The sequence below is a fragment of the Clarias gariepinus genome, chromosome 2 (genome assembly GCF_024256425.1).
Source record: "Clarias gariepinus isolate MV-2021 ecotype Netherlands chromosome 2, CGAR_prim_01v2, whole genome shotgun sequence".
In the NCBI taxonomy this organism is placed as follows: Eukaryota; Metazoa; Chordata; class Actinopteri; order Siluriformes; family Clariidae; genus Clarias; species Clarias gariepinus.
In genome coordinates this window covers 21897634-21917842 of record NC_071101.1, presented here as the reverse complement: position 1 = coordinate 21917842, position 20209 = coordinate 21897634, and the positions used below count along the sequence as shown (strand labels likewise).

The window sequence follows — 20209 nt, the reverse complement described above, 5'->3', positions numbered from 1 at the left end:
AAATCAAAACACATTTTCATTTACAATCACAGACGTTTGTGTTTATGATTTAATACTCAAAGCAGCCCAGGTTAAAATAAGTATCCAGTTGCTATCTGATCCATCTGAAGCCTGTGAATAAAAAAATCCATTAAGCTGAAGTGCACTGCATGTTACTTGTGCTTAAGAGCTACAGACACATTTTCCAAAAGGCATAAACGACGTATGTGAAGAGCTTTAGAGTAGTAGTCAGTAAGATTTATTTTTGACTGACTGATCCTAAAAAGCTGCAGTGTTAATCAGTGAGGAAAATCAACACTTTTTACTACATATTCATCAGTTTCTTTATTGGCATGTAACCTGTCAATATAAATAGCAAAGTGATCTTAGAAACTTACTTTTAAAGTAACAGCAGCAGCTTTAATAATGAAATCATTGACGGATACCTTGATTTCTTCTAGAAAGAGAGGGAAAGAGAGGAGTAAATGAGTATTCACTTTGGTAAGACTAAAAGACTTCATTGTGTTAATTCATTTTCATATTGGAACATTGTTATATACCTCAAATATTTGTACAAGGTCATGGTTTATGTAAGACTTTAAGTTTGTTTATGAAATAGAACCAATAAAATGTGTTACAGCATTTGTACCTCAAAGCTCCAGGTTCTTGGGATTGATTCAGAGCTTATGTGGGACAGTAATCACCAGCCACCTTCAGATACCACCTACAATACTATCACGAAAACTTGGTACAATTTACATGTATCAGAATTTTATAAATATCCCTATTTAATATTACAGTTTTTTTCCCAATTTTGTCTCAGTGTAGAACGTTCCTTATAGAATTAGTTTTCTCACTTAAAACTAAACGTAGCATTTAAACAATACTGCGAATAAAATAGTTTACCAATTAACTGAGCTGCATGTGTATCAGTCATCCGCCATAATTATTTCTTTGTAAAAGAGTAAATAGTACAGAATGCACGATTTTCACTATTAAGAAATATTAGTGTAATACTGTAAAATGACTTAATTTTCAAAATGTCTCACACACACAAACACAGTGTCTCTCCTAAGCCTTTTAAGATTTAACTGAGCAGCAATTAGCTGTCATCTGCCATAATTATTATTTCTTAATATTGTAATAGTGTAAATGATAGAGTACTGTATACCATCTTTAGGATTATAAAGCAAAGGTGATGTTTTATCCCCTCAAATGCCTTAAAAATTCAACTTGAGTTCAATTAATTAGTGCTCATTGTGACTTGTTCAAGTACTGTGTGTGTAATGAGTGTGTTTGAGACTAATTTGCTTAAAGAGTTGAGAGAAAAAGGTTTTTAATAATGTAACACCATAAAATGCATTTCTGTTGCGTCAAGAAACAATTGTCTGTGTAAAAAAGCGATTTTGGAGTCAGTGTGGCAATAAATGAATTGCCCCATCTCTACTGTAAAGCTTCCCTTCATGTTCTTATCTTATTCATGTTTACTGTCTGCAAAAAAAATAAAAATAATAATAATAATAATTAAAAAAAATGACCATCTGGTTTTTAATATTGAATAATTACTGAAGTGATTATTATGGTTCAGCTGGCAACAAATTTAACCCTAACAGATGCAGTGAATAGCTTTTAATTTCTAAAATAATCATGTCAGAAGACATCTTGTGGTTGCGGCAAAGATGCTTCTTTGTTTTTAGAAGGGTCTAATTATTGGCCTGCATCAAGAAAAGAAAACAACTAAGCAGTCTGCTGAAACTACTAAAATTGGGTTACGCACTGTAAAACGCTTTATTAAAACCTGGAAGGATAGTGCTGATCCATCATTTTTGAGGAAGAAATGTAAGCATTACCACACTTACAATGCAAAAAAACCTCAAGGGATTGGGACTAAACAGCTGTGAAGGTAATCAAGGAAAAAAACCCACTTCAACTTGTGAGGGGGCATAATGAATGTATTGTGGAACATTGTGGAAAAAAAAAAAAAAAAAAAAAGTCATGGACTAATGATTTCACATTTACCCTGTTCCAGAGTAATGGGAGCAACAGCGGAGAAGAGAGGTTGGACACACTGATGCACCCATCATGCCCAGTGCCTACCGTATAAGCCTGTGGGTTAATGTTGTGATCAGTGTCTGATACAGTTAGTCAGGCCTACATTTAAACAAGAATATACTGAAAAAGTTAGCACTGTCGCCTTGCACCTCCAGGGTCTGGGTTCTATTCCCAGCCAGGCTCGATTCCCATCTCTGTGTGCATGGAGTTTGCATGTTCTCCCTGTGCTTGGTGGGTTTCCTCCGGGTACTCCGGTTTTCTCCCATAGTCCAAAGATATGCAGGTTAGGCTAATTGGCGATCCCAAATTGCCCGTAGTGTGTGAATGGGTGTGTGCCCTGCGATGGATTGGCACCCTGTCCAGGGTCTACCCTGCCTCGTGCCCCAAGCCTCCTGGGATAGGCTCCAGGTGCTCGCGACCCTGAATACAGGATAAAGCGGTATAGAAGATAAGCACACTGCATGACCAGGATTCACCCCTATAATTGGAAAAAAAAAATCTTCTCTGATGGCATGGGCATATTCCAAGATGACAATGCCAGGATTCCTCACGTTCAAATTGTGAAAAAGTGGTGCAGCCCTAAACCTCACTGAGTATATCTAGAATTTGCTGAAAAAGGCTTTCTGACTCTTTGATCTGCAATATCTAGACTGAAATAATTGTTGTGACCTTGCATAAGCTTATGGAACAATAACAAAGTCGTAATGAAAGCAAAAGTCCAACAAAATACCTGAGCATGTGACTTTTCTTTTTGGCTAGGCAATGCATGTTCTCTAGTTTTTGTATCAGAGATATGCTGGTAGGAGGATTGGCTATCATAAACTAACTACACCTAGGTGTGAATGAGTGCATGCAGCATCACCCAATAATTTGGAGGACTAACCCAGGTGGGTTTTCTCACCTTCCTCACAGTGTTACTGGGTGTAACACACTTTTACTTTGTGTAAACCACAACCTTGACCAGGGGTAAGCTATCTGAAAAATACTTGTGTGTATTTTTAGGCTAAATGTTGATGAATAATAAATCCCGTGTTATTTTCTATGAAGTGGGCTTAGTGGTCAGTTGCACGTCAAAGCCACATGTGAAAGGTAACAAGCAATTTTAGCAAAACAACTACAGTGGAACTTTGGATTACGAGCATAATTCGTTCCGGAAGCGGGCTTGTATTTCAAAATGATGGAAACACTGTTTTATCGGAAAAATAAACAAGAAATCTCTAATGACACTTGTTAGAGCGACACACTAACGGAATCACTGCTGTAAAGTAAAAATAAAACAAATTAACCTGCACTTTACCTTTGAAAAGAATCGCGACAGAGCAGTGTTTTTTGTGTAGAGGAGAGAGAAAGAGTGTGTGCGCGCCTGTGTGTGGCATGGTGTCCAATGATGTGCGCGCACACAGACACAAAGAGCAGGCTGATACACAGAGAGAAAATGGATCTTTAACCTCTTTAAGATCCAGAACAAAGTTTTTAGGATTTACAGAAACAGGATTTACAGACACCATGTTGCTTAATGTATTACATTTATTCATTTTCATTTAAAACAGGGTTTAGCAAAGTAAAGCAAAGTAAAAAGCTAATTTCTCTGACTGTGTCCTGACTGTACTGTATGCTCTTACCTTGGGCTAACTCTTTGCGAAGCTGTATCACAGCACCCAGCTCACAGTCCACTGAAGCATAAGCATGGGGTATGGTGGTCTTGGACTGTGTTAGTCTCTGTGCGATCACTCTCCGCACATTAGAGGCTGGGATCTCTGTAAATGTGCCCTAAAGAAGTAAGGGAGAGTTAAAAAAAAAAAAAGAAAGAAAAAAGTTTGGTCCAGAGATCCACTAAAACAATTTTACTGGGTTACTGCTGCCTTATTTGGTGTGCATGCTGTATTATTAAAACTAAATTAAATTTGGAGTGGAATATTAATGCAGATTAGTGAAAACACAGGAAATTGTATATTAATAAAAAGACTGCACTATATTTTCATTCCACTAATTCTATCAATGAAATTGTATTAACAGCAGAAAAATGATTAACTCTGAAGAATATTTCTCTATACGCCTGCTTTACCCACTCACCACTGAGCACATAGATGTCTACCAAAGGTCTACTCATGGTAATCCAAACTCATTTTGCTTAAAGTGAATAATGCTTCATGAAGTCAAAGGTTATTTTCCCCATAGATGTAAAGGACAATATTGAACAAAATGTAAATTCTTGCCACTTTTCTCTTAAATAGTTTCTCTTAAATCAGGACTTGGTACTTGGGCAGTGTTATCTGAACACAGATAAACTACTAAACAGGATGTGCAACAGGATGTGAGTTGTCATAGAAGCTTAGAGAAAAAAGGGTGAACAAAAAAAAAAAGCAAAATGTATTTTGAAAACTGTCTGGTTTAATCATTTCATGCATCATTGAAAAGTAATTTTTCAAGCATCACTGAAGATACCTCGTGGTGAAATGTTATTTTCACTGGAATCCTACACAACCTTCTGCTAATTACAAAATCATTCAAGAGTTATAATTATAATGAAGAAAATGAGTTTAAAATCACTGTTCAAGGGAATACTTACAGCCAAAACATTGATGCTAAAAAGTCTCTCACCTAGGTGACAATAGTATCATCTAAACCATTTTTCATAATGCCTAATGCTTCTCATCTCCCGATCCAGGGTTTGTGTTTTTTTTATTTTGGAAATATGCATACACATTTATATTTTTATCAGAAAAAAGAAATACATCTGCTAAATACAGTTTCATGCCCTTTTATGTAGTGTCCATAATGTTTCTGAGCAACAATTTAAGCAACAATTTCACTTTGCTTCTAGAAGCTTACACCAATAGTTTTTCCCAAAAAAACAGCTGGAGTTAGAAACTTGAAATTTTTAGGGAAACAAAATTGGTAAATTCAGTATGTTTTATAATCTTCAGAAGTAGCTTCTTTGGCCCACACATTTTCTGTATTATATGTATAACATAAAAAAAAATAGCAGCAATACTGTGTTTTGGCCGTTATTACAAGGAAGTAGCAGGTTTTATGACATTATATTTTATCATTGCTTTTATTAGGTACTATTCAAAATAAACAACATCACAATGTCAGGAAAAACTTTGCGACAGCATTAAAACATATAAATTAAATTTTTAAAGAACAAACAAATACTTTAGTTTAGGATTTAATCACTCAAATAAAGTCACTCACTGGAGCTCCAGGTTTTCCAGGAACTGAAATGGCTGGGTAAGGGGGTCGCGCTGAGACTGGAGCTGGTAAAAGAACATGAGGGGAGGAAGCAGGAGAAGGAGGAGATGAAGGAGCATGTGGAAGAACAGGAGGAGGCGCAGACATTGGTGCTGCTCGTTGGGCTGCATCTCCTTTCTTCAGGAGGTTTAGAGCATCTCTGCACACAGGAGCAGGAAATATATGACCAAGAGTTTAAAAGAGAGAATGTGGCTATGGTATTTAACTAAAAACTAAACTTACAGCTGCTACAAATGATATTTCTCATCCAATAGAATAATTATAAGAAAGTAGTATGAATCTTATAATATGAAGCCAGGTTAAATGACTTTAAACATTAAACAAGTTTAAAACTTTTTCTAATTAGTTAGCGGGCACTAAGTTGGATTTCCAGTGTGCATGTTCAAACAAATACATGAGGAAAAAATATTCCCTGCTTTTTGTGTTTTATTCCTTTTTTTGCATTGGCCAAGGCATAAACAAGCCCCTGTAACTTTTTCTCCCTCTTCTGAAACCTACTGTATAAGAAGGCACCCTTCCCTAGGCATATTGTTCTGCCGTCTGGAAAGGCCTGGCTCAGCAGTAGCAGTAGCATTTAATTTTGTGATTGCCATGATAGACCAAGTAAACCCTTCTACACTAATAATACAATATATATGTATACCATGTTTTTACATTAGGAACTTGTAATAGACAGAAAATATAGAAAATAACAGTTAGCCAGAAGAAACAACTCAAGTTTCCATCACCCACCATCACACCTGCGCATAACATAATTCAACATAGTGCAAGAAGTTAAATAACAATTTTCTTGATCTGTTTGTGTTGACTTTAATTATTTTTAGCAATATAATTATTATATTTTAAAACTTAGTAATACCAGTGTTATATCAACCGTGACACTTCAGTCAGAACTCAGAAATCACTGACAGTCAGTAAACTATTACTAAACAAATGTCTGAAAACAAATGAATGAAAGTCAATGCAATTAAGAAAACGTGAAGAGTTTAAATAAAGCCCATATCTGTAGGCTGATCTATGATTAAAGAAAGTGAGTTTTTTTAAATACAATAATTAGCCTCATAAAATGAGTTGTGAAATATTTGAAGTCAGCACTGTAATTCCAATCACAAGTTTATATTAAATGCTCTAATTCTAATACTTTATTCCTAGAAGCTAGGTTTTCTATAGCAACACCTTATTCACAGGGACCTGTACAGTGAACACACCACATAATGTAAGCTCAATGATAATATACAGACCTCTTTGAACATGTAATTTAACAAATGAAAGAAAATAATTTCAGTTCAAAGGGCTTGCACTCTCTTTTTTGGGTAAGAAGATGACCTGCATTCATTAGAAGCTGGTGAGGGTGTAACTACTTGGTAGCTGTCCTTATGTAAATCAGCAAAGTGAACAGTTGTTTGGCACATATAAAAAAAAATGAACAAAAATACAAATAGAACTAAGAACTGTAAATTTGTTATTTAATAACTTCATTTGTGTATGTATGTATGTATGTATGTATGTATGTATGTATCAATAAAATAAAAATGACCAATTAACAGCACCTCAGATTAGAGGCGTTTTGAAGTCTTTACAGAGCATAAGTAGCAGACACATCTTACCATTAACTGTTCAAAGGAGATTATTGCATTTTTTTTGACGCCTTCAACATTCCTTTACAATGTAGAAAGAAATAAAAATCAAGAACGATCATGGAGTTAGAAAGTGACCCCAAACTTTTGAATGGTAGTGTGTATGTATGTATGTGTGTGTCTGTATATATGTGTGTGTGTGTGTGTGTGAGAGAAAATTTGCACACTAAGGTCATCAACTCTTAGTAACTGCATTATGAGTTTTTCCAGTATGTCGATTTGGTGCTTACAGTGCATAATACTGCTTTTATGATGTAAGCAAGATCAGCATTAATATATTTCCAAATAAAGCATTTTCTTTTTACTGGAATCCCTTATCATTGTTTAGTAAACCACTAGGCATAAACCTGTATAAAATCTTAAATAATTTATCAGATTATTTGTTCTATTGTAAGCTATTAATTATAATCAGAACAGTTCTACTATAGTTCATCATCACTCATTTTACCAAACCATCTTTTCTGACATTCATCAACACTTAATACCCAATCTTTAGAGCTTGGTCCTCAGGCCAACATTTTTGCAATCTGTACCAAGTTAATTAGACTGGTATCTTTTCATTTTAGGGAAGATTTCCAGAAGTTCTTCTAAAATACAACATGCTACCCATGGGACTTTCAGAGCAAAGAGGGCAATCATATTTTTGGCATAAGCTATCCTGACTTGAGTAAAGTAGAATCCTGTATTTAATGCCATATGCATGAAAGGGAAGAAAAGCATTCAAGTCACATCAAATGCAAAGGAATGTTTGAAAGTGAGAGTAAGAAAGTGAAAGAGAGAAAGAGAAGCAGTTGAAGCAGGGTGCTCATGGATCAGTGAGCACCTGGTTTTATAAGGCCATGATGGGCAGGAATCAGGTGTTCTGATCCCTCTTAGCTTGTTATAGCCCAGTGCACTGTGAACTTTGCTCTCTCTCTACACACATTAGGCCTTTCAGTGTCAGCCAGCTGGCCTCACACTCTCAATTCACAAGTATTCAGTCTCCTGTTTCCTCCAATTCCTCTCATTGCTTGTTCTCTGTTGATATAATTGTCAATTAATGTTTGGAGATGATGGGAATTTTCCAGCTGACGGGATCAAAGTACACTCTCTAGAGCGTGTAAGCGTTTGCGTGTAAGCGTTTGCATACACAACACAACCGACACGCTGAACAGGAGTCATACAACAATAATTCAAATAGGAGAAAAGCCCTGAGTGAGACTCATGGCATGTGACAAAGGCTTGAAATTTGTCTATCTTGAGCTCAGTGATTAAATATAAAGAGGGAATTGATGATGATGCAGAGTGAGTTCCTGTGTACCACACCTAATGGCTCTTTCAAAACACAAACCATCAGTGCGCCCACATAGACATGCTCCAGCATGATCAATACCTAATAAGTGACCTGGAACAGTATGAAAAAGTTCTGACGCTACACTCACACAGCTCACTTGAAAATTCAATAATATAATCATAAACGAATAAGATAAATATAGTCGGAGAAACAGAATAGAACTGCTTTCTCACAGTGCCAGAGTCTAATTCTCACAGCGCCAGGTTTAATTCTGAGCTTGCAATAATGCCTGGGTGGAGTTCCATAATTTCTTCTTTTGTCTACATTAGCTTTTTCTCAAGGCAAACTGTTAGGAAAACATTTTCTTAAATACATTATTTATGCCAATAAGCAAAGGACATGTTAAATTTACACTGACAATGGAGTTGTAAATGAGGTTAAATACAGTGCTGTGAAAAAGTATTTCGCCCTTCCTGATTTTTCTTTTACATATTTGTCACGCTTAAAATATTGAGATAAAAAAATGTTAATATTACCCAAAGATAATACAATATGTAGTTTTTAAATAATGACTAATAATAATCATTTATTATTTAGTAATTATTTAGATAAACCACATTTTTGGAAAGCCAAGCTAAATTTCACTTGTGACACCCAGGCCCGATTACTAGACCTGTTAAATCAAGAAATCTCAAAAAGCAACACATCATGGCAAATCAAAAATTTAAGAACAGATAAGAAACAAAGTAATTGACATGCATCAGTCTGCAAAGGTGTTACAAAGCCATTTCTAAGGCTTTGGGACTCCAAAAGGAAACAGGGAACGAAAGTGAGAGTCATTATTAAAAAATGAAGAAAACTTAGAACAGAGGTAAACTTTCTCATAAAAGAACCCTGAACAACATCTAAAAGAAATGCAGGTCTTATTTGCCTCAAATAAGGTCAGTATTCATGATTCAATAATAAGAAAGAGACTGGGCAAAAGTGGCATCCACTGGAGTGGCATGACCTTAAACAGCCTTGTTCATGATCGAAAACCCTCTATTGTGGCTGAAAATTTTTTTTCAAAATTCTTCTAAAGCGATGTAAATGGCTAATTGCTAGCTATCAAAATCATTCAATTGCAGTTGCCACAACCAGTTACGACTTATACTTTTTCCCTTAATAAATGAAATCGGTATTAAAAAACGGCATTTTGGTATTTATTCAGGTTGTCTTCGTGAAATATAAAAAATAGTTTGTCATTTATAGCGTTTAAATTAGTGTTAATCATTTTTACAGCACTGTAAAACATTAATCAGTGTAATAACGGAGTCATTTTTTAGTTTTGGTAATATTAACTTTAGGTCCTACTTAGTAATTAGTTTAGTGCTTAAACAACAATCTACTCAAAACTTTCAAGGTTTTTTTTTTAGGCCAAGAAAATTTCTTTTTAAACACCCATTTTAAAATCCCTTTAAAATGTTCCCTTAATGTTTGCAGCATTTCCATGCAACAAGCCTACCAGTATGCATTTCAAAGAGATGCGTCATACCCTGCCCACACTGGGATTCTGTGTAAGACTTGTTATTTTAAACCACGCCTACGGTCTGTGGGAAATCCCACGGATCTGCAGTGAACTACTGTGAATAAATGCTTTACGTATGATATTGATGCTTTTTATTAAACTGAAAACATCTAACAAATACTACTATCAGCTTTCATATGAACTGAGATTTTTGTCAGCAAAGAGAAAATTTGTCAATGCCCCTCCTCTTTGTACAAAATATTATATAATGGTCTGAACTCATCCAAATGGATTGTGCCATGTTGTCATGCCACTTTGTAGACTTAGAGGAGAGGCTGCATGCTGGGGAATATTAGCAGATGAACTTGCACAATACAGTAAAGGAACTTATTAAGTCTTAAATGATAGGTTATGAAGATAAAGCTAGGAAATCAGTGTATAGTACGTGTGAGACAATAATGAACAATAGCATGGCTATTTGCAGACTTATAGGGATGCTTAAGCAGGGTGCTATCTTTCTATACAATAAGCAGCAAGTAACTATAAGACAAAATGGTGTGGATCATGCTAAAATACAATCCACACCAATGTCATAGCAGTATTAACCAAAATGTAATGAAACCATATTTTTTTTTTTAGTAGAAACAAAACATTAACACTTTAAAACCTTATTTTACAAAAACTTTACTAAGCTGCTATAAACAGCAGCAGTAAGCAAATGTCAGCAGCTAGTACATATGGTATAATGACCACACCAAAAAAGAAGGAAAGAATAAAGATGAGGTAGGAAGATGAGGCAGTGTGTGGTTTTTATACTTCTCTGTTTGCCATAATCTACTTCCCCAAACTGACTTCATGTCCTCTATACAGTATGTATGGTTGCTTAGCCTCTTTCGTACTTGAACACACAACCATACACACACCATGGTTACTGTTTCTGTAAGGAGCAGGGAGACAGGGTTGCCATGGTAACTTATGTTGCTAATGAGAATGCTGGTCAATGTAGCAGGCGTTCTTTCTCGCCTCCAGGAGCAGAGAGAACGCATTAAAAACACACAGAGAGATCCCAAGGCACATTCTCTCTCTTTCTCTCTCATTCTACATTCTAGTAGACATTCAACCTTCTTTGAGACAAAGCCCACTAAGACAACTGAATTAATATACCCTTCCCTGCATGTAAGCGTATGTGCATGAGCATATGTTTGTGTGTTTTCATACTCACTCCTTAGTGATGAGCCCTCTTGGTCCACTGGCTGTAGCCAAGTGAGGATCCAAGCCATGGGTGTCTAAAATATGTCTGGCAGCAGGACTTAACCTCAACCTGAGAAGAAAACCAAATATACACACAAACACACACAAAATCAATCAACACATTGAGAAGGAAAATGCATATTGATCTGAATTATGATGATAAATGAATGACCCATCACCAGAGCTACAGTGGCTGTTGGGGTATTCACTTGAACATTTGATGTCCGTTTATTCAACAAAATGCTTCTGTGTTGTACCATCATATGTATGTACTATATATTTTTTTCTCTGAGGGCCATTATACAAGTTAAATGAGTCACTCTTAAGTTTAATGTTATAGTAACTGGCAGTATAAAGGAGTATATAGCCAAAGTCATTTATCAGTCTTAGGTTTTATCCCTTCATATGAAGCTCATACTGAATCACAATAAGAAGTAAACTTACTCTATACACACCATCATCACTACTAGTATTATTCTAAGTAGTAGTATTAGTATTAATAGTAGTAGTATCAGTATCAGTAGTATTAATATCATTATCTCTTAAATCATTCTATTGCACTAGTAAGCATCTAAAAGAGAAACATACTGGGGAAGTCTCCTTGCTCCTGGGTCCAACCCTATTTAAACAAACCCACAGAATGAACCTGCCTAAAACCACAGAACACAGTTGTCTGTATGAAAAATGACACTCCTTTATTCCCAGTGAAGTTGTCGTTCTGTTCTCATTAAAATCCTCAGCAGAGTACACCACAGTCACTAAACATGACAGGAACTGTTTCAGTACGGACACCACAGTTAGCAGTAAAGTCGTAATGCTAGGCTTCAGCTCAGACTCTAACTAGCTCATAGATTGGCATATTTAAGTTATTTGTCGATTAAACTGCAAATTAAAAGAGAAAGGAACTGGATAACTCTGTGAAACTTTTTACAGCAGTGCTTTTATAACCTTAAAATCAACCCAATATTAGTATTAAATAAATTGTAATTTTGAAAGATACCAATTACATTTCAATGCCAAATTCCCCAGGCCCATTTTAAAGTATAATTTTAGCACTGGTACTGAAGTAGGGGGTGCTGACATTACAACAATTTTACAACATAGCTAAAATAAACAGATAGAAGATTTGCTACACATTACCTATAACATAAACAAGCAAACAAAAACAAAATTGTGAATACGCCTTACACACTCAAGCCTTTACAGTATATAAAAAGGTATAAATTTCATTATGAAGCATGCGATGCCTAGACCACACTAGAGGATAATCAAGTTAATTATAAGCTGATATGACTGTCTTGATTACTGCAACCTCCTCTTAAAAAAATATCTTCACAATGGTGATAAAAGTGATCTAATCCTCTGATCTAATCATGGTCCATGTATAGCTGCCCCAAATTTAAATAGGAAATATTAAACATGATTATTATTACAACTCAGCAGTCTGTTATGTTGACTGTCTTATATTTTATTGTGAACAAGATATTAAGAGCAGCATTGTCTTTTTTACATACGGTCCAACGGCAGGTGCAGCTCTTGAGGGGGGGGCTACAGGTGTTGGGGAGGGTGGAGCAGCTGAGGAGGGTGGAGCAGCTGCAGGTGGTGGAGCTGGAGCAGGCTGGGAGGAGACAAGAGAAGGGATTTCCACTTGTTTCCAGTCTTCCCCTTCTTGGACCATCAAAGCAATCAGAGTTCCTAAACGCACATTCTTACTACCTTCCTCCATCTGTTTGTGTAAGAGAGAGAGAGATTGTCATAAAGCCAGTGGGCTAGGAGGGTAAAAAATACTTTACCTCAAAAATGTATTAAAGAACATATCTAGACCAGTGGAATAAAGTCAACTACTCAGTGCAAGACCACTGTTAATAGAATTAAAGACAGAAACCAGAAGCTATAGAAATGCACTTATTTACAAACATAGGAATATTTATACAAGTGTAAATACACACCCTCACAACATCATAACATGCATGGTCCATTTCCTCCTAACTAATGTGTGGTTTGACATCCTCTGAGTTTAGGTAAATTATACTATGCAAACTTGAGATTTTTCATATTGAGATCTTTTGCATAAAACATCTGTACTTGAAAGGCTAGAAGCCTAAAATAAAAAAAGAAAAAAGGAAGCATGAAAGAAATCAGTTTAAGAAGGGCTGAATGGCATCTGAGTCATTATTCCTTTACATGGTGCAGTTCTAACAAAGTAGAAACAAGTCTTGACTAAGACCAGACATAATATTTAACTGAATCAAAGTTACAGGTGCAATTTGGCTAAAAATACTAAAAATAAAAGGGAACCCATTTTTGTCTAAACCAAAATCAAACCAAAGACTTTTTTTTTTTTTCCAAAATATGATTCTTTAGTTTGGTTCTAGAGGTAAATGTTGCCAGTTAACAGTTTAGCATTATGTATCCAAGAGTCTAATTATTTAAACAATACACAAGTAGGATATAGGAACTGTTATGACTGAAAAGATGTGTGGATTTACAAAAGTACTTAGTATGCTGTAATATAGCCTCTCCAGACCCATATGTCCTCATCATTGGGCATGAAATTTTCTCGCAACTTCAGTGCCTATACATCTTTATCCAGTGTCTATATATTGTTAAAGTATATGTTGGGTATAATTCTTTTGAGTGTCTTTTTCCCATTCGAAAACACTGATTAAATTCATTGTTACTATGTGCTAATAAAAAGATAACGTTTGGTTCTCAGCAGGATAGACCATGAACACGTTAGTTATGCGTCCTGTATTATACAAAAGCTGTGTGGACATGGAGACTTTGTGTCTGCATTTTTTTTTAATACATTCTATTGTTAGTTGGGAGTGCTGAGTATTTACTTAATATCCGGCAATGGAAAAGCTTAATAAAAGCCCCACTTTGCCATGAGTCTTTCTTCATTTATAGTCATGTGCTCTATGAATCATAAAAGCACTTACAATAAGCAAGTTAAAAATTGTGCAAACAAAAAAAGCTGCCACATATTAAGCAGAACATCCAGAGACCTCTGTAAGGTTTATAATAACACAAACATATACCACCCACATAAAATCACCATCAATAAAGAGCAATTACTTTGAAACATTTAAAATGTGACTTAGCAAGGATTTTTAGCTACAACACTAAGTCCTGGGAAAAACATTCCATGGTTAAGTAAAAAAAAAAAAAAAAACTGTTACCAAATTTGACCAAAACATCCGTCTCTGCAGTCAGAGTGCAACTTCTTTCTTCTATGAAAATGGTTCAAAAGCATACTGCATAAATTAACTACAGCTGAGCTTGGCTTTAAAGGTGACCAAATGTATTTGGACACCTGGCCACTACATAAATGTGAGCCAAGGGCATGGTCTAGCATCACACAAGGACGTTGCAGTACACCAGGAACAATCCAAAAAAACAAAAAAAAAATCTATAAAAAAAAAAGGCATGGTCCTCCAGGGTTGGAAGGCAATCGCTCGAGTTGCCTGCACAAAGCCCTGACACAAAACCCCCTGAACACCTTTGGGAAAAGTTGGACCATTCTCTTATCCAATATGAGCTTATCCAATATGACGCTGATCAGATGGCAGCTTGTGTCCAGATGTCTAGCTAATTTGTGTCCCCATGGTTTTTTTGTCTTAAGCCATTTTGAAACTCTTCCTAGGTTAAATTACAAATTGCTTTGTTTCTCCAATCCTAGAAAATTAATCATGCCAAGGATGCTGGACAGCAATTTACTCTTCAGGGTTCTTCCCAAGGAACTGTGGGCTCCAGCAGCATCAAACTGGTAGCTACAATGTGAACACGGAACTTCAGCTGTTGCACGAGGTGTACCAGAACATCCCACACACTTGTCATAAATGCAAGTCAAAAATGTTTTAGTTTCATGACAAGCTTTTCATCCGTGTTGTGCCGACAGTGGTAGGCTATAATTGCTAGTCAAGGGAATTTCACTAACATCGAGCAACCTCCAAATGTCTATTAGTGCTGAAACTTGGCATAAACAAAAAGCTGAGCAAGTATAACAATTTCGCAGTTTACTATTTCAGAAAAGTTAAATAGGAAATTTTTACCCACCCTAATTATCACAGATCACAAGGTTAAAAGTATCAAGATGTCCCTAGTATATTTTAGTAATTTCTTAAGCATTCAAAAATACCATGTGATGATTTATTCATCTATAAAGCTTATTTATAATGATTGAAAAACTGTGCTTACTAGATCAGTCAGTGCTATTCTCTTTCATTCTTCCTTTTGTCACAGATGAGGCTTAATTGAATTCTGGTTGAAAAAAAAGAGCTCAACACTGCCATCACTTGGATGGACAAAAAAACAGCAAACTATAAATTAGCTTTTTGCTGTAACTCCAGCTAGTTTAAAAGGTTGTTTGTTTTACAAATACTTGAAGAAAAGAAAGAAAGAAGCACTTTAATAATAAACTAGAATGTGTTGTGTATTTGAAGCCCATGAAAACCCTGTACATCCTGATTACTGATCACACATAAGAGACTCTGAAGGTAGGAGAAGAAGCCCACTTCTTCACTTCATAAAAAAAGCACCAGGTGTATTGATCGGGTCATAAGAGTGTCAAAGACTGCCATGATCTAACCAAACACTCTGGTGCTTGTTACTAGGCAGAATGGCAGTGAGCTGGCTTTCTGCAAGACATTCAGCAACACTGCCCTTTATAATAAAAAAGTTATTAATGTTTGAGATGCACTAAGCATATCAGGTTTACAGGTGTGTTTACTGTGATCAGTGAGAGGAGGAATATGATTCGTTATATAAAATTAAAATGGTATCAGTTAAAACTAAAATATGAAAAAATTAAGAATTTTATAAAATACAAAAATACTTTATAAGTATATACATACTTATAAATACTTTATATATTTATAAGTGGCCATACAATTCACAATCAGCAATCTGCCCTTTCACCAAAAAAAAAGAAAAAAAGAACTGTACACATCTTATCAGCTTAGAAAAGTCAAATTAACTGGAATACCGCCACACTGCTTTCATTATCCATTACTCTATGGTCTGGTTTCAGCTAGCTTTTGTCAAATCTTTGGTGACCAGAAGTAAAACAAAAGGATCAAAAAGGGATACTATACGTATTTTGTCTCTCTGCACTATATTTTCGCTATCTATCTAGAGCTAACAGGCTAGTCATGACTACTGGCCCCCTTAAAATGTATAGACACAGAATTCCCATAAATTTCCCCCAAGGTCAATTCCCAAGAATCATTTTGATAATATAAAGAAGATAACCAGAGAAAATATTTTATAAATAAACACATGATGCTGGGTTACATATGTAATGTCTGTATGAATCATATTGTAATTTAAAAGCAGATACAACTGAAGTTATTATATACCAAATATAAAAAGCACTACATTTCAATGGTTTCAGGAAAGAAAAAAAAAAAAGTTGGTCTTTCGGTTGCTCCCGGCAAGGGGTCGCAACAGCGGGGTTGCCGGTCGCACACAAGCTTGGCACAGGTTTTACACCGGATACCCTTCCTGGCACCACCCTGCCATTTTATCCGGGCTTGGGATCGGCACTGCATTTATGGGTGGGGATTTGGGAACTGGCTGGAAATCAAACCCAGGCCTTCATCATGGCAGGTGAAACACCCACCACTAAACCACCAGTGCCCCATGTTTTTAGTGAAAAAAATCAAAGCATTTTTTGCCCCTTTCCAATTGGCGAAAAATCGGGTAAAATAGCAAAGGTGGGTTCTCACAGAAACTGCAAATGGCAGATGGCATGGGGGCACAGGGCATGTGGTTGGCACTTGTACTGAAGACAGGAAGCACCAGACTGAGTATAATGAAAGAGAGCTAATGAAGTGAAAGCAGCAAGTGTTCACTGACCCAAAACAAAAATTATTACTATCTATAGACATTGCATAAAAGGGGAAAAAACACCCCCCCCCCCCCCCCCCCCAAAAAAAAAAAAGGCAGCAAACTAGGGGAGTTTTTCTAAAATCTATGTAATATAAAAATTAATGAAACAGGAAAAAAATCTGAGAGAGATTGTAGGGGTTGTAGGGAGAGAGAGAGATCAATATTAATGATGTGTGCACGATACCAGCAGTATAAACCAACCAGATAAAGGTCAGATTCGATGTCAGGCTGTTTTCAAGGTCATACAAACACCTGTTTTTAGACGATTTTCAAAGCAATCTCACCAGGAGAAATTAAGATGTTAAAGACACATTGCACAGATACACAGTGGATGCAATTACTGAAAAATCAATACTACGATGTAGGTTCTATCTTTGCTCCTGGACATGAAACAAACCTGAAAGGAACAGTTAGATTACTGAACCTAGCACATCAACGCAGCCCATGCATCTATCTCACACTTCTAAGGTTAATACTCTACCAAACAGCCACTCTCTCCATGTCAACACCATTATAGCTATATCAAATTGAAGGATTTAAAATGATGGATTTAATTTTATCTGAATTGGTGGGTGTTTTTGATGATTATCTGTAAACGAAAATCTATATTGCTGCTTCCCACTCCTAAACATGCAAGTACAGCGATTCATTGAATTTCACATGGTGCCATAACCCTGCATGAATAACTTTTCCAAACAACACCCTCTCCAAACATCTATGTTAAAGTATATAAAATCACTCACTCACTCGCTCACTGATCTTCTATACCGCTTTATTCTGTATTCAGGGTCGTGGGGCCTTGGAGCCTATCTCAGGAGACTTAGTGCACGAGGCAGGGTACACCCTGGACAGGGTGCCAATCCATTGCAGGGTACACACATACACACACACTCATTCACACACCACGGGCAATTTGGGATCGCCAATTAACCTAATCTGCATATCTTTGGACTGTGGGAGAAAACCGGAGTACCCAGAGAAAACCCACCAAGCACAGGGAGAACATGCAAACTCCATTCACACAAAGACGGGAATCAAGTCTGTCCGGGAATCAAACCCAGACCCTGGAGGTGCATTGAGACAGTGCTAACCACTACACCACTGTGCCACCTTATGTAAAATTAGTGAAATAAAAATCATACATTTCTAAAAGAGAGAGAGAGAGAGAAAGAAATGCAATGTAAGACATGCTTATTTTTATTTATGATCACATAGCAATAAACACGAAGATGTATTCATGGTGCAGATGGAAGTGGTTAACCAATTCAGGCCATTTTTTTCTTCTGCTCCTACTTTAAGCCCCCAACCCCCATTCCCATAGCCTGTTGTCATGGAAACTCCCTTTCAGAGGAAGCTGAGGTGTGTATCCTTGTGTGTATATGTGGGTGTCTAAAGGTCAGCTTTTTACTGCAATATTTTAATGTGACTACAGAGTGAACATTGACTTCAGTCCAAAAAACTCAATCTCTTTTCAAATGAACAAATAAATGTGGTACTGTGATGTGTCCCTGCATATTAAATGTGTTTTTTAATACACTTCTGATCTGGCACTCCACATAAAAACACATCCAGATGAAGTCAATCCCACCAGACAGACACACGACCCCCACTTCCCATTATCACTCTCAGCTGGACTCCAGACAAAAAAAAATGAAAAAACGTGGAAAATAAAACATTCATTAGCTATGTTTTTACGCAGCTTAATGATCTGATAATTCACTAATATGTTTCTTATTGGCATTTTATTTGAAATAGAAAAAAAAGAAAAAAAAAATACACACCTGAAATTCAATTATATGTCAGATGAATGAGATTGGTCAGATCGGAATTCGTGTGACTTTTTTTTTTACCAGTGCTAGCAAAACCTGCTAAAACAGCTAAAGCAAGGCATCTGGCTTTCTTCCTTATGCTGGACCTCAAACAAACAATAAAAAAACAAAACAAATAAAAACAGCCAACTAACTGCTTGCCCCCCTTTATGGAAAATCCCAAGCATATTTCTATTAAAATCACATCGATTTTTTTAAATAAATGAATGGTGCTTTAAGCCAAATGGCACGAGAAAAGATGTATCTAATTGCGCATGCACGCTGTTACAAAAAAAATGGACACATCAACATTAAAATCAGATAAATGTCCTCTGTAATTGTGAAAGTAAACCATCATGACATGCAAGTACAATCTGATAAAATAAAAAAATAAAAAATAAGATTTTAGAATGAACAACCTGGCTTGTAACATGAAGATATACCACACAAATTCTTCATCACTTTCTGTCCAATTGGTACACTTTGAGTGCAGTGCAATCCAAAATTAATGTGGAAGTAACTGCCATGTGCATTTATAATTTAAGCTTATAGCACTCCTAAATCTCTTTACTGTATTTATTCTAGTTTCATAACAATGAAAAGAACAGGTTACACCACATACATTCTTAGTCACACACTTCGAAGCTTCACTCTTTTTTAGATCATAACACTGAGCGATACAATTCAAAACCAATCAACTCAGAATCCACTCAATACTTAATTTTAGACTTGTCACACACAGTAGATACACATCTATTATAATCAGCATTTCAATCGGTAACGGCTCCTTGAGGCATATAATCAACGATCATATCCTCCTTGCTGCTTCTGCCTTGCCTTTTACTCTATTTAAGCTTAGAGGTGCACTGAAACATACACGTCTTATACCATGTGAACTTCCCAGTCCATATATTGAATGGCTAAAATAAAAGAAAACTAAATTAAGATGGTTTCAATTTCATTTAAATTAAACTTGCATTTCAGATGGGTGTGCATCAAACAAAGAAAATTGAAATTACTATCCAATGCATCATTGGATGCACTTGTACATCAAAACTATGCTTTTCATTAAAACCTGAAAGCAAAGTTGTAAACGTAATGAAAGAGATGAGATCAAAAAGAACATTTTAAACAGCAATCACTTTAATGCTTGGCATTTCCACCCACAACATGATAAGAACACCATAAGAAAACCATTTGTTAGTAAAACTAATCAGAACAAAAGGCTTCGAATATAAAGACCATAGCAATGGAAAAAGGCCATGTGATCTGATGAGAGAAGATTGAGTATATACCAAAATGATGTGTAGCGAATAACAGGGCTCCCAGAGAGAGAACAGTCAATGGATCACATTCCTAAACACCCTCTTCCAGCATGCATGGCACCATCCTGATAACCTTATCTGGTTTGCTATCTTAAGGGGGACGTCTGTAAAACTAAGAAACTCCACAAGGCCAGATGCTTTGAAGTAGACCCCGAAACTGAGGGTGTAAATCGGCGATCCGGTAAACAAAGAAGACAGTTTTACAGCTCCACCCCAAGCTGGGGAGGAAG

General features: G+C 36.2%; 1 protein-coding gene across 1 annotated transcript in view; it reads right to left on the bottom strand.

Annotated features, from left to right (window-relative positions):
- The window catches only part of pdhx (pyruvate dehydrogenase complex component X), a 53616-nt gene that overhangs the window by 8438 nt on the left and 24969 nt on the right, over positions 1-20209 (bottom strand). The window contains exons 4-8 of the mRNA XM_053475757.1: positions 12469-12680; positions 10926-11024; positions 5230-5425; positions 3654-3801; positions 378-436 (exon numbers count right to left, since the gene is read on the bottom strand). Coding sequence (XP_053331732.1) covers positions 378-436; positions 3654-3801; positions 5230-5425; positions 10926-11024; positions 12469-12680 — 714 coding nt within the window. The remainder of the gene's footprint in view (positions 1-377; positions 437-3653; positions 3802-5229; positions 5426-10925; positions 11025-12468; positions 12681-20209) is intronic.